The sequence below is a fragment of the Hyperoodon ampullatus genome, assembly GCF_949752795.1.
Source record: "Hyperoodon ampullatus genome assembly, chromosome: 3".
NCBI lineage: Eukaryota > Metazoa > Chordata > Mammalia > Artiodactyla > Ziphiidae > Hyperoodon > Hyperoodon ampullatus.
Window position 1 is genome coordinate 84,600,790 of NC_136916.1, and position 26,061 is coordinate 84,626,850.

The following is a 26,061-nucleotide window of genomic DNA, read 5'->3' on the forward strand; positions in this document are numbered from 1 at the left end:
GATCAGCTGTTAACCTTATGAGGATTCCCTTGTATGTTATTTGTTGTTTTTCCCTTGCTGCTTTTAATATTTTTTCCTTGTATTTAATTTTTGAAGGTTTGATTAATATGTGTCTTGGCATGTTTCTCCTTGGATTTAACCTGTATGGGACTCTCTGTGCTTCCTGGACTTGATTAATTATTTCCTTTCCCATATTAGGGAAGTTTTCAACTATAATCTGTTCAAATATTTTCACAGTCTAGTCCCTTTATTTTCTCTTCTTCTTCTGGGACCCATATAATTCGAATGTCGGTGCCTTTAATGTTGTCCCAGAGGTCTCTGAGACTGTCGTCAATTCTTTTCATTCTTTTTTCTGTATTCTGCTCTGCAGTAGTTATTTCCACTCTTTTATCTTCCAGGTCACTTATCCATACTTCTGCCTCAGTTATTCTGCTGTTGATCCCTTCTAGAGAATTTTTAGTTTCATTTATTGTGTTGTTCATGATTGTTTGTTTGCTCTTTAGTTCTTCTAGTTCCTTTTAAAACGTTTCTTATATTTTCTCCATTCTATTGCCACGATGTTGGATTATCTTTACTATCCTTATTCTGAATTCCTTTTCAGGTAGGCTGCCTATTTCCTCTTCATTTGTTAGGTGTGGTGGGTTTTTATCTTGCTCCTTCATCTGCTGTGTGCCTGTCTTCTTATTTTGCTTAACTTACTATGTTTCGGGTTTCCTTTTCACAGGCTGCAGGTTCGTAGTTCCCGTTGTTTTTGGTGTCTGCCCCCAGTGGCTCAGGTTGGTTCAGTCGGTTGTGTAGGCTTCCTGGTGGAGGGGACTAGTGCCTGTGTTCTGGTGGATGAGGCTGTATCTTGCTTTTTTGTTGGGCAGGTCTGCGTCCGGCGGTGTGTTTTGTTGTGTCTGCGACCTTATTATGATTTTAGGCTGCCTCTCTGCTAATGTGTGGGGTTGTGGTCCTGTCTTGCTTGTTGTTTGGCATAGGGTGTACAGCACTGTTGCTTGCTGGTCATTGAGTGGAGCTGGGTCTTGGTGTTGAGATGGAGATCTCTTGGAGATCTTCGCCGTTTGATATTATGTGGAGCTGGGAGGTCTTTGGTGGACCAATGTCCTGAACTCGGCTCTCCCACCTCAGAGGCACAGGCCTGATGCCCGGCCAGAACACCAAGACCCTGTCATCCACACGGCTCAGAATAAAAGGGAGAAAAAGAGAAAGAAAGAAAGAAAGAAAGAATAAAATAAAATAAAGTAAAAGAAAGTTATTAAAATAAAAAATAAGAAATATTAAAAATAAGAAAAAAAAATTTAAAGTAATAAAACAGAAAGAAGAGAGCAACCAAACCAAAAAACAAATCCACCAATGATAAGAAGCACTAAAAAGTATAGCAAGACACACAAACACACACACACACACACACCAAAAAATGGACAGACAGAACCCTAGGACAAATGGTAAAAAGCAAAGCTATACTGACAAATTCACACACAGAAGCATACACATACACACTCAGGAAAATAGAAAAAGTAAAAAAAAAAAAAAAAATATATATATATATATATATATATATATATATATATATATATATATATATATATCATTGCTCCCAAAGTCTACTGCCTCAGTTGGGATGATTTGTTGTCTCTTCAGGTATTCCAGAGATGCAGGGTACATCAAGTTGATTGTGGATATTTAATCTGCTGATGCTGAGGCTGCTGGAAGAGATTTCCCTTTCTCTTCTTTTTCGCACAGCTCCCAGGCTTCAGCTTTGGATTTGTCCCCGCCTCTGTGTGTAGGTCGCCTGAGGGCATCTTTTCTTCGCTCAGACAGGACAGGGTTAAATGAGCAGCTGATTCGGGGGCTCTGGCTCACTCCGGCCGGGGTGGGAGGGAAGGGTACGGAGTGTGGGGCAAGCCTGCAGCGGCAGAGGCTGGCATGTTGCACCAGCCTGAGGCACGCTGTGCGTTCTCTCGGGGAAGTTGTCCCTGGATCATGGGACCCTGGCAGTGGCGGGCTGCACAGGCTCCCAGGAGGGGAGGTGTGGAGAGTGACCTGTGCTCGCACACAGGCTTCTTGGTGGCGGCAACAGCAGCCTTAGCATCTCAAGTCCGTCTCTGGTGTCTGTGCTGTTAGCCGTGGCTCGCGCCCGTCTATGGAGCTCCTTTAAGCAGCGCTCTTAATCCCCTCTCCTTGCGCACCAGGAAACAAAGAGGCAAGAAAAAGTCTCTTGCGTCTTTGGCAGCTCCAGACATTTTCCCTGATTCCCTCCTGGCTAGCTGTGGCACACTAGCCCCCTTCAGGCTGTTCATGCAGCGAACCCCAGTCCTCTCCCTGGGATCTGACCTCCGAAGCCGGAGCTTCAGCTCCCAGCCCCCGCCCACCCCAGCAAAGGAGCAGACAAGCCTCTCAGGCTGGTGAGTGCTGGTCGGCACTGATCCTCTGTGCGGGAATCTCTCCGCTTTGCCCTCCACACCGCTATTGCTGCGCTCTCCTCCGCGGCTCCAAAGCTTCCCCACTCTGCCACCCGCAGTCTCTGCCCGCGAAGGGGTTTCCTAGTGTGTGGAAACCTTACCTCCTTCACAGCTTCCTCCCACTGGTGCAGGTCCCGTCCCTATTCTTCTGTTTTCTTTTTTCTTTTGCCCTACCCAGGTACGTGGGGAGTTTCTTGCCTTTTGGGAGGTCTGAGTTCTTCTGCCAGCGTTCAGTAGGTGTTCTGTAGGAGCTGTTCCACGTGTAGATGTATTTCTGATGTATTTGTAGGGAGGAAGGTGATCTCCGTGTCTTACTCTTCCGCCATCTTGAAGCTCCTCCTCAGAAATAGCATTGTTGATTTTATTAAGAAATTTCTGTTTTGAAAGTTGGCTTACATTTTTTTTTTACTTTGGAGTCATTTGGGTAGCTTGAAACCATGGCTTAAATTTTATTAAATGTTTTTCCTCCATGTTCTTTCCTGTGGAGCAGCCGATGATGTGGGCCTGGAGGTACCATGCATGGCATAATTGTAGACAGTCACTGCCCTGTGGCATGTTCTAAGCATCCTCCATATCTCCTACTATGACTTATTGGCCTTAGAGCTTAGTGGAAACCCCTTAGGAATACCAAACTGGAGGCTTACATTAGTCAACTTTCTGTAACAAGTCAGTAGACAAAACATTTACTAAGAGACTGCAGAAAATGGCCATATTTTTGCCAAAGACATACTGACTACTCCCAACTCTCTGTCTCTCAATTTAGTAAACTTGTTCTTACAGTTTTCACAGTGTCTGAAAAGAAGGGCCTTGTCATGTTCCATCAGTATCAAAATGTTATATCTGCAAACCCAATTTTTCTTTGCTTTGTGTAGATACCAAGAGAGATCACCACTGTGGGCTTTGAGAAGAAGCATGTTATTTGATTTAGGTACTTGGGATTCTCTTAGTCTTTCTTCTGATTTCATATTTTATCTTTTTCCTTGATATTTTTCTCTTCAGATCATAGCTAAAAGAGAAAAGTAAGACTTCTATCAATTCAGCTACTCATTCTCTAATTTAGGTAATAATTCACAACGACACATGGATGGTTGAAGGAAGATGCCATTACCTCCTCTTCTCTCAGCTATTCTGGACCATGTTTTGCCTTAGGTGCAGCATCCCTTGAAAGTCTCTGGAGTCTGTTTTCAGACTAAATTCATTCCAATAATATATTAGCTGTAAAAGAGAAATAAAAATGCAGATTACATACTGGACCAAAGCAGATCCTGTGTTAGACAAAATTCTACATTAGAATGTTCAGATTAGATGTTCTACATTAAGGCTATTACTGTCCATTTAGGCTGCGTGTAATCCATTACTTAAAATAACATTATAGCAAAGGGACTCCACACAAGATGTCAGTGTCTGATATGATCTTCTCTTTGTTCAGAACTGCCTGGATGACAAAAGTGTGGTGCCTGTCATCTCCCTTGTGCTTCAGATCCTGAGGCAATGCTACCCTAAGAGTCCACTTGCCTTGGTCACAGCCAGCAGTGCTTATTCCTTCCCAGTCCCTGGGAGCACCACCTCTGAACCTCCATGTGTTCTTACTGAAGGTAAAGTATGTGGGTAGTTCTTCTGTACTTATTTTGCTCATAGTTATGAGCTTTATGATGAACTTTTGCATTTGGATAATATTTCAGAGGAATGTGGATGAAAGTAGAATGAATTTTTTTAACAGATCAACTGTGATTATCTAATAAGTAATTAGAGACATGTATGAGAAAGCTAGTTTTTCATAATACCAAGCTTATTAATTTTGTCCTTAATTATTAACTGTTGGCACTTTGCCTGGTAGCTATGGAATGCCTGTAGAGTCATCTCAGCTGATTTTAAAAAATGTATTTGCAATCCCATGATAGAGTCCCTCCACCATACAGACTGGTTCTGGAATTAATTTGCCCTCAGGATGAAATTGAAATCAAACTTTTGCTGTTTTGCCACCCCATGCAAGTCATTTTAGAATACTTGAAAGTATGATTATCCAATCTCCGAGAAGGTTTTGTTGTCAGAAGATACTAGTGCTTTTCAACCTTGTCCTCCTTCCAGGGAACAGATTTTCCACAGGCATCATCTTGTCACAATGACACTGGGTGCTTTCTGTGGACTTTTGTTTTAAATCAGTTCCTTCGTATTAAAATTAGGGAATCAATCAAAGTGCTGTCTACATTACAACAGCTTTGACATCTATGTGATCACTAAACTCTGGCAATGTTAGTTGCATAAATACTTCTACATAGTAGTTGCATAAATACTTCTATATTGGGTGAAGGAAGCCAGAATGGTATTCATGTGTCATTTTATTCTGCACTCATTTTGCATTCAGTGTGGGACAGCAGTTTAGACATCATGATATAGTGCTCTCACGTACCTATGTGCACATGATTTACACATATGATAAGTGTAAGCATGTGTTGGGATCCTGTACACTTAATAATGGCCCCTTACTTGTGGGAAGTACTAAGCATTGGGTGGCGAGAATCTCAATCCAAGGCAAAGGGGAAGCCTCATCCATTTCACCTCTGTTTTTTTTTCCACTCAGAAGATTTTGAAGATGATGGAGATGAAGAAGAGGACAAAGACTCAGATTCTGAAGATGTGAAAGAGGAAGTAGTTACACTAGCCCTTGCTTCTAATGATCTCTACATTCATAATTCTACAAAGGAAAATGTCCCTTTCTATGTTCAGCTAAGCCCAGGGTAAAATTTTTTTCAGAAATTTTTGTTTATTTATTTATTTATTTTTGGTTACTTTGGGTCTTTGTTGCTGCCCGTGGGCTTTCTCTAATTGCAGTGAGCGGGGGCTACTCTTCATTGAGGTGCATGGACTTCTCATTGCAGTGGCTTCTCGTTGCAGAGCACGGGCTCTAGGCACACGAGCTTCAGTAATAGTGGCATGCAGGCTCAGTTGTTGTGGCTCATGGGTTTTAGAGTGCAGGCTCAGTAGTTGTGGTGCATGGGCTTAGTTGCTCCATGGCATGTGAGATCTTCCCGGACCATGTCCTCTGGATTGGCAGGCAGGTTCTTAAACACTGTGCCACCAGGGAAGTCCCGCCCAGGGTAAATTTTAAGGATGGACTTTTGCATTTCCACTTTAAGTCCTGGCAGATACTGATGCTCACTAAATGATGGCTACTGTTACTGATTTCCAAGTTGTCATTTTTGTCTTGGTAGGCCCAGTACAATCCCATCGTCAAATCAGAGGCTATCTATTATCAAGGCACTAATATTCCATCAGGATAAGCCTGAGGTAGACATTTAGGGTTGGTGTATTTAATGATTGTGAAGGATATTCAGGCAAAGAGACCATGGAAAGACTTCCTAGGAAACTTTTTCTAGTAGATCTGCACTGTCTTTGTAAGTCACTCTTCTTATCTACCCAATCTCTACACAGGACCACTGCATTGTACAATTCCATTTACCTTGGAGTATGTGAACTGTGCTCCTTTGGGTTGTATGGCACATATCCTGGCCAGCAAGGAAGTAGTGTCTTTTGGTCTCTATCAATAATAACCTATGCTATAGAATGGAGATCAGCCAACTCTCTATGAAAGGTCAGATAATCATTACTCTACACTTTGTGGACCATACAGTTTCTGTCACAACAACTCAACTTTGCTGGTGTAGCACAAAAGCAACCATAGACAATGTGTAAACAATAGAGCATGCCCGTGTTCCACAAAAGCAGACAGTGGGGCATAGTTTACTGACAGCCTTTCTAGAAAAAGGTTTCTAAACCTTGGCATTTTGGCTGGATAATTCTTTGTCATGGGGGGTTGTCCTGTGCATTATACGATGTTTAGCAGCACTCCTGACCTCAATCCACAAGATGCTGGTGACATCCACCCCTTTGCCCCCCAGTCATGAATCAAAACTGTCTCTAGGACTTGCCAAATATCCCTGCGGGGCAAAAATCACCCTGTGGTTAAGAACCACTGCTCTAGAATAATGATAATTTATCTACGAGTTATAATTCTGTCTCCATCTCTGTTGGTGGACATCGACTTGGACAAGTCCCTTCAAGTTATAGTTCCTTAGTTTTGACATCTGCAAAATAAGACTGAGAAGTAAATGCTACCTTTTATGACATTCCTGGAGATGAAATCTGGATTAAAAAATCTATCTATCTATCTATCTACTTGTCTATTTATCTATCTACTATCCATCCATCCATCCTCCTCTCCCCCTCCCTCTCTTCCTTTCTTTTTACATACCATTCCATCTACACATCTGCCTAGGGAGAAAGAGACTTTTTGCGTTCTCTGTCGTAATAATCACTCACCTTGCTAATGGTAGTAGCAGACCTAGAGGGACTACCTCTTAGCCAGGTCTCTAGGTTAAGGCTGCTGTTGCTATTCTGGTGTGCTCAGGGTTTTGGTGATAAATAGAATCATTTCTGAAGTCATCAGTAGCAAATTGGCTCTTTGCTGTGACTTGCCGATGCAGGCCTATGGAGAACGTGCTGAATTATTTGAATAATACTGGGCTGCTGCAGTCATTCACCAATGCCACTTTCCCACCCCTCTTGCTGGCTCTTTGATAACTGAATGTTTGATGTGTAGCATCAGTCACCTCTTGTATCTGATGTGGAGGGACAAGCTGCAGGCTGGTGCTCGACTTCACACAGCCTGGGGTCAGGGGAGAGCTTTCAGACCGTCTCCTTACCCCCACTCTGCAGATGATGGTGGGTTGGGGTGGAGTGGAATCTAAACAAATCAATCAATCCAGCTGGGAAGGAAGCATAAGACAAATAAGTGAGGGCCTGGAAATAATTCATCAAGAGCCTTCGAGCTGAGGAGAAGGTGAGAAGTAAGTGTGCGAGCATGCCTTATAGAGAAACAGAGGAACATCAGAGTAAGGGCTTGATTCTGGGGTGTAGCAGGAGACAGGGAACCGGGTTTTCCCCTGGAGAACCCAACAGCATTTGCTGCAAGTTATGTGGGCAAGAAGCCAAGAGTATTTATTTCTGGTCAGAGAATGGACGCAGGCCTTTAACTTGTGGCCTTTTCCTTTGAAAATCTTAGTTAACAATTGGGAGAAGCCTCTTAGAAAGAATGATTAAAAGGAACTTATATCTGTAAAGCGTCTTGAGAGTGTATAGTTGGGTGCTGTTCTTTGATTGAAAACTGTGAATGTCATCATAAGGAAAGAGAAACTTACAACGAATATAAACTAGAGGTTGGCCATGTTTTGTTTTTTTTTTTCTTAAGGAACACAAACATTAGATTTGGACAGACTCTGAAGAAGAGGAGGACAGAAAGGGTGAATTCAAGCTCTTCCTTGTTTTCTTCCCTCCTTTCCTCCTCTTAAATTTTTTATTTCTTTCAGGTATTTTCTTGGATATGATCCATATGTGAGGCAGCATGCTAAGTTCTTACGGATGTTAATATGATACAAAAGCAAATAAGACGTAGTTTTTATCTTCAAAGAATTCAGTCTAGTAAACTTGGGGATTGTCTCTACCAGAGTTTGAATCGGCACCTTCAAAAGGGTGTTGAACTCAAATCTAAGGCTGGGGAAAGTCAATATTGGAAGGGTCGAACCTGAGGAGGGAGGGAGTTATCTGGGTTAGATGGGTACCAAAATCCTAAATGATGAAGCTTCTCTGGGTTGCTGCGAGGACAGAGAAGCTGGTCCCCTCCTAAATAAATATAAGGGTATTTATAAAATACAGAAGTAGTTGACAACCTGCTTGAGTGCCTGGAGATTCAGAGGCCAAGATTCAAGCTTTGAGGACCAGAGATGATCTCTGTTACAAGTACTCCACTTTGCTGTTATACTAAGAAAGCCATCACAGGCAGTATATAAATGAATGGGCATGACCGTGCTCCGATAAAACTTTATTTACAAAAACAAGCAGTGGGCTATAGTTTGCTAACACCTGCTCTAAGGCTGAGTAGGGCACCTAGATAGGCTGAAGCTCATGGGTTACCTGACGCTCCTCATTCCAGAGAAACCAACCTTACTTGCTGGTGGGGAGATGATTCTCAAGGCCTGCCAGGTTGCATTTCTATTGGTGCCACCTTGGGGCATGTCTGAGGCTGTAGCAGAGATGGTGAAAGGAAGGAAGATCTGACAGATGAAGCTGGAAAGGATAAGTGTTGGGACCTCCAATACCAGGCTAAGGAGTTTGGGCCTGGTATGCACTGTGTCTGAAAATATCCTTATATCAACCTCATGGGATCTATATTTCTTTTAATTTAAAGCTTGGAGAAAAATTGCAGAAGATGGATGGAATATTGCACTTTATCCCCTGAATCAAGAATATAACATTTTTAAATGATTTTTTTAAAAATTTATGTTAACCCTCTTATTTATTTATTTTTTTGGCTGCGTTGGGTCTTCATTGCCGTGTGCGGGCTTTCTCTAGTTGCGGGGAGCAGGGGCTACTCTTTGTTGTGGTGCACAAGCTTCTCATTGTGGTGGCTTCTCTTGTTGAGGAGCACGGGATCTAGGTGCGTGGGCTTCAGTAGCTGTGGCTCACAGGCTCTAGAGCACAGGCTCAGTAGTTGTGGCGCACAGACTTAGTTGTTCCGGGGCATGTGGTATATTCCCGGACCAGGGCTCGAACCCATGTCCCCTGCACTGGCAGGCGGATTCTTAACCACTGCGCCACCAGGGAAGCCCAGGAATATAAAATTTATTTTCCACATTTATTTGATTTCAGGAAGAATAAGCCAGGCTTTCAGGACTATCATGTTTTCCCTTAACTAACAAAATAAATTCCTAAAATATAGGGTGGATTCCCACCCCCATTTTATTAGGGAAACTTGATCTGGGAGAGGCACAGAAAGATGAAGAGATTGAACTATGTCCTTTCTCTGTAACATTCTATAACCTTTGAAAAATACAGAAGTGTTTGGAGGAGAGTCACCATCACTGTTAATCTATTATGAAATGATGATCTAGAAGAAGAAATAAAAGGCCTGGTATTATTCATCTCAATGAAGAAAAGGCTGATGGTGACTCGGTAAACTTTTAAATGTACAAAGGGATACAGGTATAGTAGGAGGTTACGACCTCCTCCCCAGAGCCTGGAAGGCTCAGCATCATACCTGCGTATGGAATCTTGACTCCTACAGTCTTCCTCTTATTCTTTATGCTTCAGCCACTTTCTATTTTTAAAAAAATTTTTTAAATTTATTTTATTGAAGTATAACTGATTTATAATGTGTTAATTTCTGCTATACAACAGTGATTCAGTTATATGTATGAATTCGTGTATATGAGTGTATACATTCAGCCACCTTCTTTCTGTAAGCAAATTTAAGTTGCTCTTTTGTTTTCTTTTTCTGTTAGTAATTTCTTCCCCCAAGTCTTTGCCTTTTTAGCCGTTATTGTTAAAATGTGTCCTCCGGATTTCCCTGGTGGCTTAGTGGTTGAGAGTCCGCCTGCTGATGCAGGGGACACGGGTTCGTGCCCTGGTCCAGGAAGATCCCACATGCCGTGGAGCGGCTGGGCCTGTGAACCATGGCCGCTGAGCCTGCACGTCCGGAGCCTGTGCTCCGCAATTGGAGAGGCCACAACAGTGAGAGGCCCGCGTACCGCAAAAAAAAAAAAAGTGACCTCCTTAGCTTCTTTGTACCCCAGCCTCACTCACCATCACTTCACCACCTCTCATTCTTCCCATGACATTTATCACTGTTCGAAGTTACCTTGCTCATTTGTTTGCTTTCTTACTGTCTTCCTTTTCTCACTAGAAGGCAAGTTCTATGGAATCATGGACCTTGGTCTGTTCAATTATCAATGAGTCTTTAGTACCTAGGAGAGTGCCCACTCATAGTAGGGGCTCATTAAACGTTTGTGAAAAGAGTGACCTAAATAGGGAGATAGATGAATAGGTACAACAGTTACAGTTATGGCAAAGACAGTGGTGATGAGATAAAAACAATTCTTTGGTATTGTGCTTCATTGTTTACATAGTTCATCTCATTTTACATAAATTATTTATGATGAAGGCTGATAAATACTAACATGAACACTGAGAAAAATTATCATCTTTCTTAGTATTTAAAAAATACAACCTTACATATTAAATTATCCTTGACTAGGCTAGCACTATAACTTGGAGGCAAGGAAACCGTGTCCCAGGATTCTGAAAAGTCCCATCTGTAGCTTGTCTCGATATTTCTCAGGATGGCTCTCCTGATTGTAACATATTTTTTGAATGTGCCATTGTAGGATGATGCCTTGGAAACAGATGTGAACAAGCTGAGCTCCAAACCTGGTCTTGATCGACCTGCAGAGGAACTGATGCAATATGAGGCGATGTGTCTTGAGCTCTCCTGCAGTTTTGAGGTAGAATGTATGCCGTGGTTCTACTCCTCGGTGATGCTAATGGGTTCTTTGCAGACCCTGGGCATCCAAACTGGCCTCCAGATGGAAAGCATTGCTCATCTTTAGCATTCTGCTTCTGGGATCTTTCTGAGAGGGAAGTAAAAGGCTAAACAAAAATATGAGAAGGTGGCAGAGATAGGATGCATGCAAGGGTCCTATCAATACAATCTGACACCCATCACCTTGGAAGGAAGTAGGATGAAGGTTCACATTGCTGCCTGTTGTCTGGTGGGCAAGGTGCCTTACTCTCATGTCCTGGGAAAGCAAGTGAAAATTCATGGTGACTTAATCATTCTCTTGTGAGAGTGGGATGGTTGTATGAGATGGCTTTCTGAAGGTGACCAGCCTGATTCTAGGGTTTCGTTGTTAGCAGAAACAAATCAAGCACCTTATACCTGGTCATGTTAATCCAGTGGTTGGTTGCTGCTGCTTCTTCTGCTGTTGCTCCCACCAAAATTTAGACCTGCTTTTGGACCTCCATTATTTTCTTATGATTCTTAATAAACCATGAATTTGGCCATATCTAAGGGTACACGCTAAGTCACTTATAGAAGGGAGCTGACATATTGTATTTCACTCTAGAAAGCAGAAAGGCATTGGTGGGTAAAAGTTTCAGGGAAGGAAATTTTAATTCAGAGTAAACAAGAATTTTTCTTAAACAATCAGAATGATCCTCAAATAAAAGGAACCACCTTGGGATACAGGGAAGTTTCTGTAAATGAGTCATTCAACCAGGCTGTAAATGTTTGGGGGTGTTGTAGGAGGCTTTCATGTACTGCATAGACTCATACTAGACCCACCAAATGCCCCTTCCAAGTGTGCGTTTCTAGGATTCTGCCATTTCTTTGACTCTTGAAGCTTAGTCTTTCCTTGACTGACTTTGGAAAAAGTTTTCCAGTGCACAGGATTTATGCTTAGCTCTGTGCCCAGAGAGTGAGGACAGGGATCAGATTGTATTCTCTACTTGGAAAGAAACACTGACGTATTCTTTTCCACTTTTAACCTGAAGGAACTGGAGTCCAAACCTGGAGATGGTTTGAACTTTGACGAGACTCGGTATGCCAGTCACCACCACATTCTGACTGCTGCCTCCCCAAAAGGGCTTTGCTTGAATAAGGACCAAATCTCCTGGGGACAAGAAAGAGAAGTCCCTGTCCAGACCTCCCTTCTGAGCAGAGTGAAGATGGGGAGGTCCAACATACATCTAACCTCCAAAAAAGGACCTGGAATGAACCCACACCGAAATGCACAGTCCAGTGGTATTGGGATAGGTTCTTCCGGAAGTGAAATCTCAGACGTTCAGGCGTCCTTCAAAGAGGATGCTTGGGACATAGATGCGATTTCCTGCCCAAGGATAAGTGCCTCCTTTTCCAATTCCACTAGACCTAGAGAAACTACTGAATTAATAGATAAGCTCCTGCAGACACATCGGACGCATATCGCCTTCCATGACCCCTATCTTTGTATGGCCAAAGCTAGAAGAACCAGATCTGTGTCTGACTTCACAATGATGGCATTTCCTGATTACTGGGGGCATTGTCCACCTCTCTCTGCCCAGTCCGTGTTGGAACGTAAATGTGGAGTCCAAAGGTGATGGTGCTACTAACTTGGGAGCTATATATATTTTTTCTTCTTTAGTATTTTTGTAGGTGGAATGGTTTGTACAGATAATTCTGTTATCTTCAGGAAAGTGAGCATTAGTCAGCAGCATGTTAAAAGCCTTAAGGAGGGCTTCCCTGGTGGCGCAGTGGTTGAGAGTCTGCCTGCCGATGCAGGGGACACGAGTTCATGCCCCGGTCCGGGAAGATCCCACATGCTGCGGAGTGGCTGGGCCCGTGAGCCATGGCCGCTGGGCCTGCACGTCCGGAGCCTGTGCTCCGCAACGGGAGAGGCCACAACAGTGAGAGGCCCGCGTACCCCCCCGACCAAAAAAAAAAAAAAAAAACCTTAAGGAAATTTTCGCCAAATATACAAGCTTGCCTCCCTACTAGGACATTTCAGAGCCAAGGGTAGGGTGGTGGTAGACATGTGTTTCCACAAAAAGAATTTCTTAGACGATTCTAATGCAACCCCTTACCCCGTATCCATTGCAAATCCTACAAAAGGGAAAGATTATCCAGTTTCTCCAAATACTGGGATCATTCCTTAAGGGAAGGTTCTCAGGAAGAAACAAGTATGGATTATTTGGGATCACTTTTCTCATTTACTGCAAATTGGAATCTGATCTCTTGTTAATGAGAGGAGGTGGTGGACCTCCATCCCACAGTCCCAACCTTATAGAACCTGACTTGGCTTGGGGAATAGTTTTGCTGCATCACTGAGGATTGTAAGGAAAAAAACAATGCATCCTGCAGGGAAGAAATGTTGTGTGATGGATTATTCCCAGGATTCATGAAACGGAGCTTTGCCTTTGGATAGGCATAGCGAGATTAAAAAGAAAATTACTGAACTCAAGGAGAAAACTATTTTCCCAGAAAATATACTAAGTATGCATACACTAAGTCTATGGAGCAAAGTGTGCATAGCAGTAAGTTTTCTTAACTGTTAGCAAGTTCATCAGCAAATTGATGGTGGATCCCAAGAACTGCTTCCACTTGGTCTCCTGGCTGACATCTCTGACCTCACCCCTCTGACCTTATCTCCATGCTCAAGTTCCTGAGAGACACACCACAGGGGCTGGCCCAGCAACAGCTCCCCACTGGACAGGACATCTTTCCCCTGAGTCTAGGCCTCATTTTGACCTTCCCTCCCCCTTCTCCTACCCTCCCCGCCCCAGAGACCTGGATCAGAAATTCAAGGAGGGAATCTGAAATATCCCTTAGGTATCCTTCCTCCCTCTTACTTAAGTCTCCCAGATATTGGTGTTTCTCAGAGAGAAGATTGACCGTAGTCTTCTGGAGCAAACAGAACCAAGGACTATAAATGACACAAGAATTCAAAGGCTTATTGGAGCCTCCCAGACCATCAGCATTCCTAATGTCTCCTTCAAAAGTGTCTTAGTGCAGAGGGCCCTCTTATTCACACAACCAGAGGCTTCAAAGTCCCTCAGCCCAAATGCTCTTGACAAAATTCCTTTGAGTAGAGAATCCTCCTAAAACGAAAATCTGGCATCACTGCTTCCTACATTCCTACTGCTCAGTGTAGTTTTATTTTTTGATAAAGAAGAAAAGGAAGGAGGGGTGGTGCTTTTTGTACTCATTCAGCTCAAGGTTGGATCATGATTACATTTTTCTTTCATAATTCTCTGATGAGTCCCAAGGCCCTTCCCACATGACCATAGGATGAATGGGGTAAGGAGTGAGGGCCAACCCTTAAAATGTTTTCAATTTTCCTTTCCAGGATCAAAATATTTGAGGATGTCCGGAGGCTCATCCAGCCCAGCGATATTATAAATAAAGTTGTCTTCAGTCTAGATGAGCCTTGGTAGGTGGTCTTGAACCTCAGTGGAATGAGGGGGGTGGGAGTATAGAATATCCTTTTAATGGCACGAGCATAAGAATATTTTAAGTTAATAATCCATTCCTTCTCCTAAAATCAGCACAGTGAAAATTCGGGTTAAAGATCTGTAAGAGAAAGCTTATCTCTAAGAAATGTTAAACTGTGCCCAAGAAAAGCAATAAGTACTATGTTCAAAGGTTCTCTATTTCATTACAGGCCTTTGCAAGACACCACTTCTGACTGCTTACGGTTCTTCTCCAAGTTTGAGTCTGGAAATCTTCGCAAAGCCATCCAAGTGCGTGAGTAAGTAAGGAAAGCTGCAGGGGCCATACTCAGTATGGCTCAGCCCTGTTTTGTATCCCCCGCCAAGGAGACATTTTTGAAGTTTTCCCTTTTTGGGACGTGGTGAGTGGTAAGTCATTTTTTTTGGTACGTGAAATATTTCAAGGAAGCCCAACATATAACAAATACAAGTGGAGCTGTTTGGTATGGAGAAGGGAAAGGCAGGCATGTTAAGATTCCTCCTCAGCCTCCTTCTCTTTCATGTTTGCTATCTCAGCTTCTTCTTCCTACAGCTCCCGCTTTTATTATTTATTCTCTTCATTTATCATGTTCCAAGGATCCAGGAGGGAAGACCTGATTAGGAATCTCCTAGTGGGAAAATGAGCAGTCCAGGATGTGCCTAAGGTCCTGGCCTTACTCAGGTCTTTCTCTTTATATCTGCCTTTGGCCAGAGTGTAGAATCCTAAACTCGTCAGTTGTGGTCTGGGTGACAGAGTCAAATGACAGAAAACAAACCTACTTACAGGCAAGGATTTTTTATGATCACTTTTTAGCGAGAGCATTGTGGGCATAGCAGACAATTGGAGGGTCATAGACTTCCTGGAATTGTTCTCATGGGTGTCCCTATGGTGCCAACTATAGCTTCATTCATTGTATGGTGAGTTCAGTGGTTAGAGTGTGTTGCTTATAGTGACGGTGGGAGGGGTGGGACACCATCTGCTCTGCTACGGCTTCAACAAAGCTCTCCCCTTCCACAAATCTCACTATACACTGCCATTTAATCAGAGGGCCAGAGTAGGAGAGTATGAACGAATCAGGGCAAAACCATTGCCCTTTCTAGAAGAGCAACTCAAAGAGCATGCCAAGGGGATGGGATAAGAATATTTTTGAAAATGAAATATCCTGATGATAATGTTTAAGTCAAAGCTTTATTGCTAATTCTGTTGCTCAAGCTTGAAAAAGTAATTTTGTGGAGACATAGTGATTGGGTGGGGACACATAAGGACTTTCTGGGGTGCTGGAACTGTTCTACATATTGATCCAGGGAGTTGTCACACAGGTGTATCCGGATGAATTTGCTTAAACTCGTTGAGCTGTACATTTAAGATCTGTGTACTTTACTTCATGTAAACTAAATCAGTTAAAAAGGGAAAAAACAAACAGACAGATCTTTCATTGCTAGTCTAATTCATGTTTGTTGCCTTGCTGGGGATTTACATATATTATACTACTCAATCTTTACAAACAGTACTGCAAGTTTAGGCACCATTTCTTTTTTTTAAAATTAATTAATTAATTTATTTACGGCTGTGTTGGATCTTTGTTGCTGCGTGCGGGCTTTCTCTAGTTGTGGCCAGTGGGGGACTACACTTCATTTCAGTGTGCGGGCTTCTCATTGCGGTGGCTTCTCTTTGTTGTGGAGCATGGGCTCTAGGCGCACGGGCTTCAGTAGTTGTGGCACGCAGGCACAGTAGTTGTGGCTCGCAGGCTGTAGAGCACAGGCTCAGTAGTTGTGGCACATGGTCTTTGTTGTTCTGTGGCATGTGGGATCTTCCCCGACCAGGGCTCGAACCCATGTCCCCTTCATTGGCAGGCGGATTTTTAACCACTGTGCCACCAGGGAAGTCCCTAGACACTATTTCTATTTTTCATTTGCGGAGACTGATGCTCAGAAGTCATGTCTAACATCAAATAGTAATGGCATATCCAACCAGATGTGACCACATTTTCTCTGGGATATAACACACTTGCATTTTTCCAGCTGGACAGAAACTTCATTACCATTTAATAAAAAGATAGGCTATCGTTGTATAACTGACTCTTCTAATACCAGGACACTGCTCCCCCCTCCTTAAATTTCCAAAGCCTCTGTCCAACATTGTGAGATAAGGATGATAACTATAACTTACCAGCCAACCAAGATCCTGGATCTTACATCCATCATCCAGAACCTGAGATGTATAGATTTCTCAGTGTTGGAAGTTCTCTTAAAGGCTTTTAACCCTCTGATCTTGCTTCTGACTTTGCAGGTTGGAGTACGACTTACTGATCAATGCTGATGTGAATAGCACGCAGCACCAGCAGTGGTTCTACTTCAAGGTGAGCGGTATGAGGGATGCGGTCCCTTATCGCGTCAACATTATCAACTGTGAGAAGGCCAACAGCCAGTTCAATTATGGTATGAGCTCTTGGGAAATAGAGACTTTCTCAATAACACCAAAAATGATGTCACTTTTGAGTGCTTGAATTATTATCAGAAGCCCTGCTTGGGTTGCAGAGGGTTTGAAGTTGGGCTGACATGTTTTGGTTGCCAGGTATGGCAAGACGGCCGCCAACCTATGGTAAATTGCTACTATGGGAGGGGAAGCTTGAAACTCTCCCTGTGCTATGAAATGTTAATACCTCACATAACTTTCTGCCGCTTCCTGCCTCCCTTGCCCCACCTTGAACTTTTTGAGGCCAGTGAGCCCTCTCATTTATTCCTTCTCTCCACCTCCTAAAACCCATAGAAGCAAATGTACTGATCTGTTGATATTTGTCACAGACAGGCAAACGGCACAATTCCATTGGACAACACCGAGTTACACTCTCAGAAAACTCTGGAGAAAGTTTAAATTCTCCTGAATACCTGTGGCACTTTTAGAGGGGGCGTTCAAGGGACAATGACTGACTAGTAGCCCATATTTATTTTGAATGTTTCTAGAAATGGGAAATTCTGCGTGTTATTGCTGGCTCACATACTAATGTATTAGTGGCTCTGAGTAAGGAAAAAATATTTCCCGTAGCTCCAGGTCCGAGCATAGGACATTACCTCTATTTTGTACTGATTAAATAGACTCTTGCTGGTATAGAAAGAGAAAAGGTGAGCCTTGGCTCTTGTATTCACTTGATGCAGTGGCTGTAACAAATTGTCACACATTTTGTGGCTTCAAAGAAGACAAATATATTCTCTTACAGTTCTGGAGTCCACAAGTCCCAAATCAGTTTCACTGGTCTTAAGTCAAGGTGTTGGAAAGGCCATGCTTCCTCTGGACATTCTAGGGGATTATTTGTTTCCTTTCCTTTTCCAGCTTTTAGAGGTATGTTCCTCACATTCCTTGGCTCATGGCCCTTTCCTCCATCTTCAAAGTCAGCTGCATAACATCTTCAAATCTCTCTGCTTCGGCCACATTGCTTTTCCTCTGTAGTCAAACCTCCCTCTACCTCCCTCTTGGAAAGACATGTGTGATTGAATTTAGGGCCCACCAGGATAATCTCCCCATCTCAAGATACTTAATTTAACCATATCTACAAAGTCCCTTTTGTCATATAAGGTTAATATACAGCTTCCATGGATTAAGACCTGGGTATCTTTCAGGGCCATTGTTCAACCTACCACAGCTCTCCTTTTCTATTCCCCCCACCCCCCACCTAATGGATTAATCCTGCCTTTATTTTGTGTAGGGATGCAGCCAACTCTGTATTCTGTCAAGGAGGCTCTTCTTGGTAGACCTGCCTGGGTACGGACAGGCTGTGAAATCTGTTATTACAAGTAAGTTAGAGTGTTGTTAGCTTCCTTTGCTCTTCTGTCCTCTCTCAGTTTCCTGCTTCTCCATGTTAATCTTACAAACCTGAGCAATCTGTGCTTGTCTGCTGTACTTGTCACTCTTCCAGTGGCAAACAGAAGCCTAAGCGTGTGAAATGGCACCCACAGTAGACCTCAAGAAATATCTTTTGGTTTTCTGAAAAGTCATCTATTCTTATTTAAACACCTTAAAACCTTTAGACCTTACTGTTGGATATTATTATATAGACTCAACCTATGATTAGTGCATCAAGCTTCAGTTCTTTTCCTGTTTCCATTGGTCCCAGTGAACAACAAGTGCGAGATATTCTAACTTAATTCTTACCCATCCCATGCTTCAGTTTTCCAAAGCAGATAAACATGAATATGCGAGAAATATACTTAAGTAACTGTTGCTCCACAGAAAGATACATTTTGGAAAAAATAGAAGAGAAAGGTATTTTCAGAATTCATCTTCAACTCTTGATCAGTAGCCACTTTCATCAATGTATCCTGTAAAGGTGTGATGAAATTTGAATTATCCATATATTTTGATAAAATACATGCATGCATTCCAGACCCATGAATTGCCTATTTGTGCACTTTCCTTCGCTAGAAAATAAAATACAAATTCATAAGACAAAAAAAGGATAGGGAGTGTGGACAGGTAGAAACTATGTAGCTAATTATTAGCTTGTTGCTGGTTTCTTATTAAAAACTGATATGCTAGTGCTTATTTTCTTGGATAAAGTAATTTATATCTCTTTCTGAGATGACAGGAAGCCCCTAAAAATATTATCAGGCATTCTTGAGTTCAGGATAGTTGCAAATATCAAAAAGAAAGAGTAAAAATGCTTATGCCTCTTGGCTTTTGAGACTATAAGGACAGGAGCGTTGACAGATAAGAAGGTCAAGAATCTTGTTGCTCTATCAGACACAAGGGCAATCATCACCATAGAAGTAAGGATAGTCTATAAAGCACAGAGATGGGCTAACAGTTTGTAATGAAAGAGTCAGCAGTCTTTAGTCTTGGATGTATTAGAATATGGACCTGGGTAGTATTTTCATTATATTCTTCAGAACAATAGCAAAGCCATACAATGTTGTTGGTTTTCCATAGCAATGACTTTCTGACCCACCTATCTGCAGACTCTCAGGATCCTCTTATGGTCCAAAGAGATTGAGACTAAAATCATCTCAAGGTGACAGGGGCCACAGCTGTAGGGGAAAATAATGGAAGCATAAATTTGGACTTTGGTGTGTCAAGAATAATTTTTAGTGTCCTCGAGAAATAGTAATTCTAAATAAACATGAAAGACCCAGCTTGCAGTGGGCTTGGATCTGGAGGTTAGTAAGAGATTGGACAAACATAACATTCAGCATCCTTTGGGGGGTGGGCAGCTGTCCCTGGAGGCTGCTTCCTTGGAGGTGGGGGATAAGGCGTGGGCTTAAGGGGATTTAGGATCTGCCAAGAGGAAAAGGAAGAAATCAAACATCCCAAAGCGGAGCCTTGGCCTAAAGAATGACAATGTTAATGTTAATAGCTTTTAGATTCATGAACAAGACAATTGTTATGTGATTAAAGAGTAACAGAGGGGTAACATGAAAACCATGAATGTGTAATGTAATTCATTTTTCATCTTCTAGCCATGAATACAACAGAGATGAATGGGTAAGATTGCTACATTATAACATAGTTTGTTTTACACCAATTCACCACATTGTGTTAACATATTTCCAATAATGGGATCTAACAACAGGATAGATATGTTATGTGTATCTCTATTCAACTGCAAATCAGAGTGCCTTTCCCTAGTGTAGATGCCTTAGATTATACAATGTATTTATTTCTCTCCTTTACCCATCACAGTCTTTGAGTTGATCTGCTTTTGAAGATTTTTTGGCTTCATCCCTGACTTTATGCTCTCTAATGTATTAATTTGGGAGAACTTTACCTCCTATTTCTTTGTCTCCAATATGTCATCAGGAACTCAGAAGTCTTATTTCTATTACATTCTTATATTTAGTACCATGTTCTAAAGGGGGTGCCAGGGTGCTTATTGTGGAGAGAACCATGAGCCATGGTACCTGAGTATATCTATGGGAGGGTGAAAGAAAAGAGTACTCAGAAAGAATGGGATATCCATTTCCTTCAAAAAGTGATAGCAACAGTGATCAGTTAAGGAGGTGGGCCAACTGCTTTGTGGGTCGGAGCCTCATCACTCAGAAAGTGATCTCCAAACTATTTTGATAAGATATACTAATCCATGTACTTTTAATATAGAATTGTTCATAATTAAAAAAAATCAATTATACATGCCTTACTATACTAATATATTATGCATACTAGAAAACATGCAGAAAGTTTAGAATTTTAAGACATGGGGAAAAGATGAGAAAAATAATTTTCAATTTAAATCTTTAAATTTTAAATGTCAAATTGTTATATATTTTTTTACTATTGGTAACTCAGGGCATCCTATACCCTTAAGGTTTACCATGAAAAATATAGTTGTAAATTGCCTTTTGGCTAATTTTGAAAAATGGTGGTTAACTTCTCCAATCTAATTAGATAATTTTTACACAAATAAGAATTCTTGAGAAAGAGCTAATATTAAGGTAGGAAGTAGGCCATGTCAGTTCTTTCATTTTCTCGGTCATTTGTGTTTAAAATGTAATATTATTATCAATCTCTGAATTCCAAGCAGAATTTAGAAAATACTAATTATCTATATTGCAGGGTTTAGTTTAATTTAGATAATATAATCTGTAAATCCACTAGAGAAGTCTTCTGCAAGTTTAAATACCTTGCCAGAAGCTGAAATCTAAAGAATGAGAGAGATGGTGAGCTACTCTCATCCCTCCCTCAGGAAGCCTACTGTACAGCAGTCGATACTAAACTACCTGACCTATGAAAACCATAGATATAAAATGTAATGTATTTTTCATATTCCAGCCCTGGAAAACAACAGAGAAGACTGCTATAGTGTAATCTAGCTTGTTTTATAATTATTCATCATAGTAGCTTGACTTGGACAGCATAGGGGCAGCGTTGTCCATCCCCATATTAAACCTTAGACAACTTTCTTTCTTCCTTATTAGATCATAATAAATTTAAAGAGAAATTCTAATATCTTCTCCCTGTGTTCAGTAGATCTGATCTTCTTGCCCCGCCCCTGGGGTACCTGCTCCCCCGCATCCCACCCCCTCGCCCGCCCACCTGGCAGATCCCTGAGCTAGAAAATCAAAAGGGATCCTCCAGAGGGAAGAACAGAAATGGGCAGGCTTATTTTTCCATGCCTCTTGTAAAAGTAAGCAAGGACTGTTTTAGTTCCTGCTTTATTTACTTCCCTGCGGTCTGCTTCTCCCTCTAATGTACACAGCCTCACACCTTTTTGAATTTTCTCCCAGCTCTGGTCTAAAGTAATTTTGGTGCTGAAGGGCAGAGGGAGGGAAGCTGCATGCTCAGAGTGGCCATGTAATACACAACAGCTGATCTCTTCTGACATTTATCTCTGCTCGTGAGAGGAGATGGAACAGCTCACTCATGAAGATGAATGTCATACAAGAGCTCTGCCATCATGCATCCTTCCCAGGGATCTCAGGAGAGAGATTTGGTGCTATACAGAATATTAGAAACTCTGTAGACACAGGGTAGCCTGGTGACTTGACTGCCCTGCCTTATTAGATCCTGTTAAGTGAAATGATGCTCCCATGTTAAACAGAGCCATCGTCATTATAAGTTTATCTAATTCACTCTCTATCTTGGCATTTGCTTCTTTCATGCACACACAGAAAAAAAAAGATAAAATTAAAAGATAAAATTTTAAAAAATGACTTCCCAGCATATTTTAACGTACAAATGGAAGGAGACTGAGTTCATAACCATGCATTTGTGTACTTTGCTCCTTGCTTCATTGAAAGCTTTATGATTTTAAAAGTGCAGACCCTTCCGAGGATAAATTGTTCCGAGAATGGAAAAGCAAAGGGGAGCCTTTTAGCTGTGGAATGGCTCATCTACCCATATCATCTTTGACCCAACATGCATCTAGGATCTGGCATATTTGAGAGCACACTTGATTTTCACCAGGCTTCTTCTCCGCCTAGAAGAGCAGATCAAGGAGAGAAAGTTTCTGGAGTGAAACTTCTACCACTCATTAATGATGTGACCTTGGGGCAAATCATTCCAGCCTCTCTCAACTTCAGATTCCTCATCAGTAAAGGGGATAATAATGGTATCTACTTGATAAATCTGTGCTGAGGATGAAGTGAAATGAGATAAAGCACATGGAAATCTTACAACAGTGTCTGGTGCATAGTGGATGTTCAGTGAGTGTTAGCAGTTATTAGTAATTAGTAGAAGCTTCTTAGTGGCATCAAATACCAGTGACATAAAGAATCATAGTGGTATGAATAATTTTCTCACTAGCTATCATCTGGATTATTTTACATTCCTTCTGTTATTTTAGACTTCAGGTTTATAGGTATCTCTGATTTACGAAAACCGAAACTTCCAATTCTTGCTTGCTGAAGTAAACCAAAAGACCTCTTGTCCTTTTCTCCATTCTTATGAGACAGGTGATAAAATGAAAAATAATCTTGTTTTTGGGGTAAGCCCACACCTAGGGTTGAATCCTGTTTATTGTGCTTGTTGTGTGGAGTTCCTCAAGACACTTAACATCTCAAGTTTCCCAGTCTGTAGAGTGTGCATAATAATACCTTGAAAGGATATAATTAGGATTAGAGATAAGATATGCCAAGTATTCTAATGATTACTTCTAGAGTCTTAGGTCCATTTATTCTACAGGCCTTAGTTGAACAGCTGCTAAGTCCAGGTACTGTGCCAAGCGTGAAGATATACAGACAAATAAGCATAATCCCTGCCATAAAGCATGGGCAGTGAGGGAGAGGCACAATGTGATAAGAATTATGTAAAAGGGTGGATATTGGGGAAGACTTCCTGAAAGAGGAAACACTTGTGTTGAGTCTTGAAGGAGGAAGAAGAGTTGGCTAAATGAGGAAGAAGGAAAGCATTTCCATACAAAGGAAGAACATGGGAACCATTTGAAATATAAAGGATGAATGTTACTGCCTTGCAAACATCCCTCAGTATGTTCATATCATAATTGGGAAAACAAAAAGAACTTGATAGGATCTCACTTTATCATGGACAGATCTAATTGTAGCAAGCCAAGTGTTTCACTTTGGAGATTTATGGAACACTTCACTTTGAAGAAGGTGATCTTGGGAAAGTTTAAAGGTTTCTGAAGAGGAAAACTTTGCTAGAGGTGGAGTCATCTCCAGGACTCTCCCACTACAATGTAGCCACCAGGAGACTCCAGTGGGGAAGCCTGACGTTTGCTTTAGTTTCACCTACAGCGTAGACCCTGGATTAGGGTAGCAAGTGAATCTCCTTTAGCTGAAACTCATCCTAAATCAGGTGATTTTCATTTTTCTTAAATTCCAGCCATCAGCAACCATCCTGAAGAGGGCTGGATTATTAGTGGGGAGCTTTTAGTCTTGCCCACGACAATCTTGCCCATGAAGCTAAGCAAGGGTGTGTGTACAACAGGCGTGTGTGTGTGTGTGTGTGTGTGTTTGTGTGTTTTGGGAGGGTGAGGAGGTAGATTTTATAGCCCAAACTACCAACTTTCCTTAAATCACTAGAACCTTGGTCCACAGAAGCTCAAAAGCTAAAAATTCTATTTTATTTCTCTCTCTATTTCACTGTAGCTGTTCCCTGCCTGGAGTCCAGTTTTGGTTTGAATGGTGGAAAGAGCCTAGGGATGGGAATTTCATATACTTTTTTTTTTCTTTTTTCAGAGAGAGCAGCAACTAGGGTGCATTTATTTCCTCCTGGGCCTGGCAGGCTGGGAGCAGAATACAGACAGAGGCACTGGGGCATGTGGCCTGTTATGGCCTGGAGTTTAGCTGCCTGGGTGGTAACTGAATGGGTGTGCCAGGGTGTGTAGGGACTGGAGTGATGCTCCCAGAACTGAGAGAAGGGCCCTTGGGGTATGCAAGCAACACCAACGTTGGGCTTGGCACAGATGCAAGAGAGGGGTTATGGAGTAGATGTGAGATGGGTGTGCTGGGGCAGGGTGTGTTGAAGCATGTTGGGCCCTGGCTGTTGACTGAGAATCTGGGTGCCAAGGGCTAGGAGAACAGAAAGGCCTGTGGGTCCGCAGGAGCCATGAAGATGTGACTGCAAACAGGATCAACCCTGGGGGAGACCGAAGAGTCCAAGGTGACTCCTACAGCGAGGCGATGAGGGGGCAGGTCTGGGACTCCCATTCAGGAATACATGGTCAGCTGTAGCCACTCCTGGGTGTTCACCTGGATTTGTCCAGTGCCATCTTTGTCAAGAGATTTGAAGGCACGGAACATGGCATCCGGTCTGACCAGGCAGCTGATGAAGTTGTCAAAATCCATGTTCCCTCCCTCATCTGAGTAGTGTCGGATGATCATGTAGAGATGCTCATTCAGGCGGAATCCTGCTGCCTCAAAGGCCCCTGGGAGTTCACTGCTGCCAATGGTCCCTGAACGGTCAATGTCAAATTGTTTGTATATGGCCTGCCACTTTTTTTTTTTTTTTTTGCGGTACGCGGGCCTCTCGCTGCTGTGGCCTCTCCCGCTGCAGAGCACAGGCTCCGGACGCGCGGGCTCAGCGGCCACGGCTCACAGGCCCAGCCGCTCTGCCGCATGTGGGATCCTCCCGGACCGGGGCATGAACCCGTGTCCCCTGCATCGGCAGGCGGACTCTCAACCACTGCACCCTCGGGGAAGCCCGGCCTGCCACTTTTTGATGTTCCACAAGTACGTGAATTCCTCGAAGCCCAGCTTGCCGGTCGTGTCACCACCATGCTGTGACATGTGTCAATGCCAATACCATCAGTGTTCAGATGAGGATGTCGGGTCACGACTTTGTTGAGAATGTTCATGAGTTCTGTGGCACTGACCTCCATGTCCTCTCCAGCCAGCTGGGCAAAGACCTCCGGAACTGCCGTGCCTTCTCACTCTCATTGGCCTCGATGTTGGAGTAATGGGTGCGAGGGGGCGGGGGCTCTGGGTTGTACTGCGCAGCCGCCGCCTCGCTAACGGCGCTAATGACCCCGCCCAGTATGCGCACGCAGTTCCACGCAGTTCCCCGCAGCCGCCCCTTCCTTCTCTTCTGCCGCCGCCGCCGCCTCCGCCGCCGCCGCCTCGGGCCCACTGACCAGGCCTCCGAGCACATTCCCTAAGGCCCCCGCCGCGGCCCCCGCCTCCCCCGCCGCCTCTTCCACCCTTCCAGACCGAGTTAACCAGGAACATGGCTGTGCCTCAAGATTCTGCCTCGCTCGCGCGTCGGCCGGTCAGCTAGTCTCCATATTCTTACTTTTACTCTCTCTCTTGTTCTCTGTGGTGGCTGGTGGGGTAGCATAGAATTTGCTTAGGATGAATGTGCCTGTGATGTGACTTCAGTGTACTTAGTACAGTGGGAAGCCTAGAACTAAGCAAGGCTCATGTCAGATGAGACCACCCCCACTGGCCTCGGGGGTATCTTATGAATCCTGAGGAAAGATGCAGGCTCTGTCTCCACTGCATGTAGGTGAAAAACTTGGGGATGGCAAGGCACTAGATGTATGTTTCCACCTGCTTTTACCTTCATGAATATATATGTATGGTGTGTGTGTTTTCACACTCATGCACGTGAAGCTCAATTCCACATTCTGATTGGTTGTCAAAATGTTGACTATTTGACCAAAATGTTGACTGGCTCGTTTCACTTAGAAGAGAGGTGTAATTGACTAGGTTCAGCTAGGTGTAAACCGAATGTGTGCTTGCAGTGGAGCCTTGAAATCAGAATGAATAAAGGTAGAGCATATGTGGTTTGCATGCTTTCTGAGTTACCATCTGCTGCTTTCCATACTTGCTAATAATCAGAGCCTTAGCTCCGGAGAAACTATAGAACTTTGGG

At 42.8% G+C, this 26,061-nt stretch overlaps 1 protein-coding gene and 1 pseudogene across 2 annotated transcripts in view; one reads left to right on the forward strand and one right to left on the reverse strand.

Moving 5' to 3' along the window:
* The window catches only part of LOC307049551 (cytosolic carboxypeptidase 4-like), a gene marked incomplete at both ends in the record, with an annotated part of 54,009 nt that overhangs the window by 13,951 nt on the left and 13,997 nt on the right, over nucleotides 1–26,061 (forward strand). The window contains 8 exons of the mRNA XM_079699110.1: nucleotides 3,895–4,060; nucleotides 5,047–5,114; nucleotides 10,685–10,801; nucleotides 11,850–12,430; nucleotides 14,180–14,263; nucleotides 14,495–14,581; nucleotides 16,591–16,739; nucleotides 18,005–18,092. Of these exons, the coding sequence (XP_079555236.1) occupies nucleotides 3,895–4,060; nucleotides 5,047–5,114; nucleotides 10,685–10,801; nucleotides 11,850–12,430; nucleotides 14,180–14,263; nucleotides 14,495–14,581; nucleotides 16,591–16,739; nucleotides 18,005–18,092 (1,340 nt within the window). The remainder of the gene's footprint in view (nucleotides 1–3,894; nucleotides 4,061–5,046; nucleotides 5,115–10,684; nucleotides 10,802–11,849; nucleotides 12,431–14,179; nucleotides 14,264–14,494; nucleotides 14,582–16,590; nucleotides 16,740–18,004; nucleotides 18,093–26,061) is intronic.
* Nucleotides 24,399–25,415, reverse strand: LOC307051006 (calpain small subunit 1-like; annotated as a pseudogene). The gene is made up of 2 exons: nucleotides 24,897–25,415; nucleotides 24,399–24,677 (listed from the first exon to the last, which is right to left on the reverse strand). The product of its transcript is annotated as a calpain small subunit 1-like (transcript).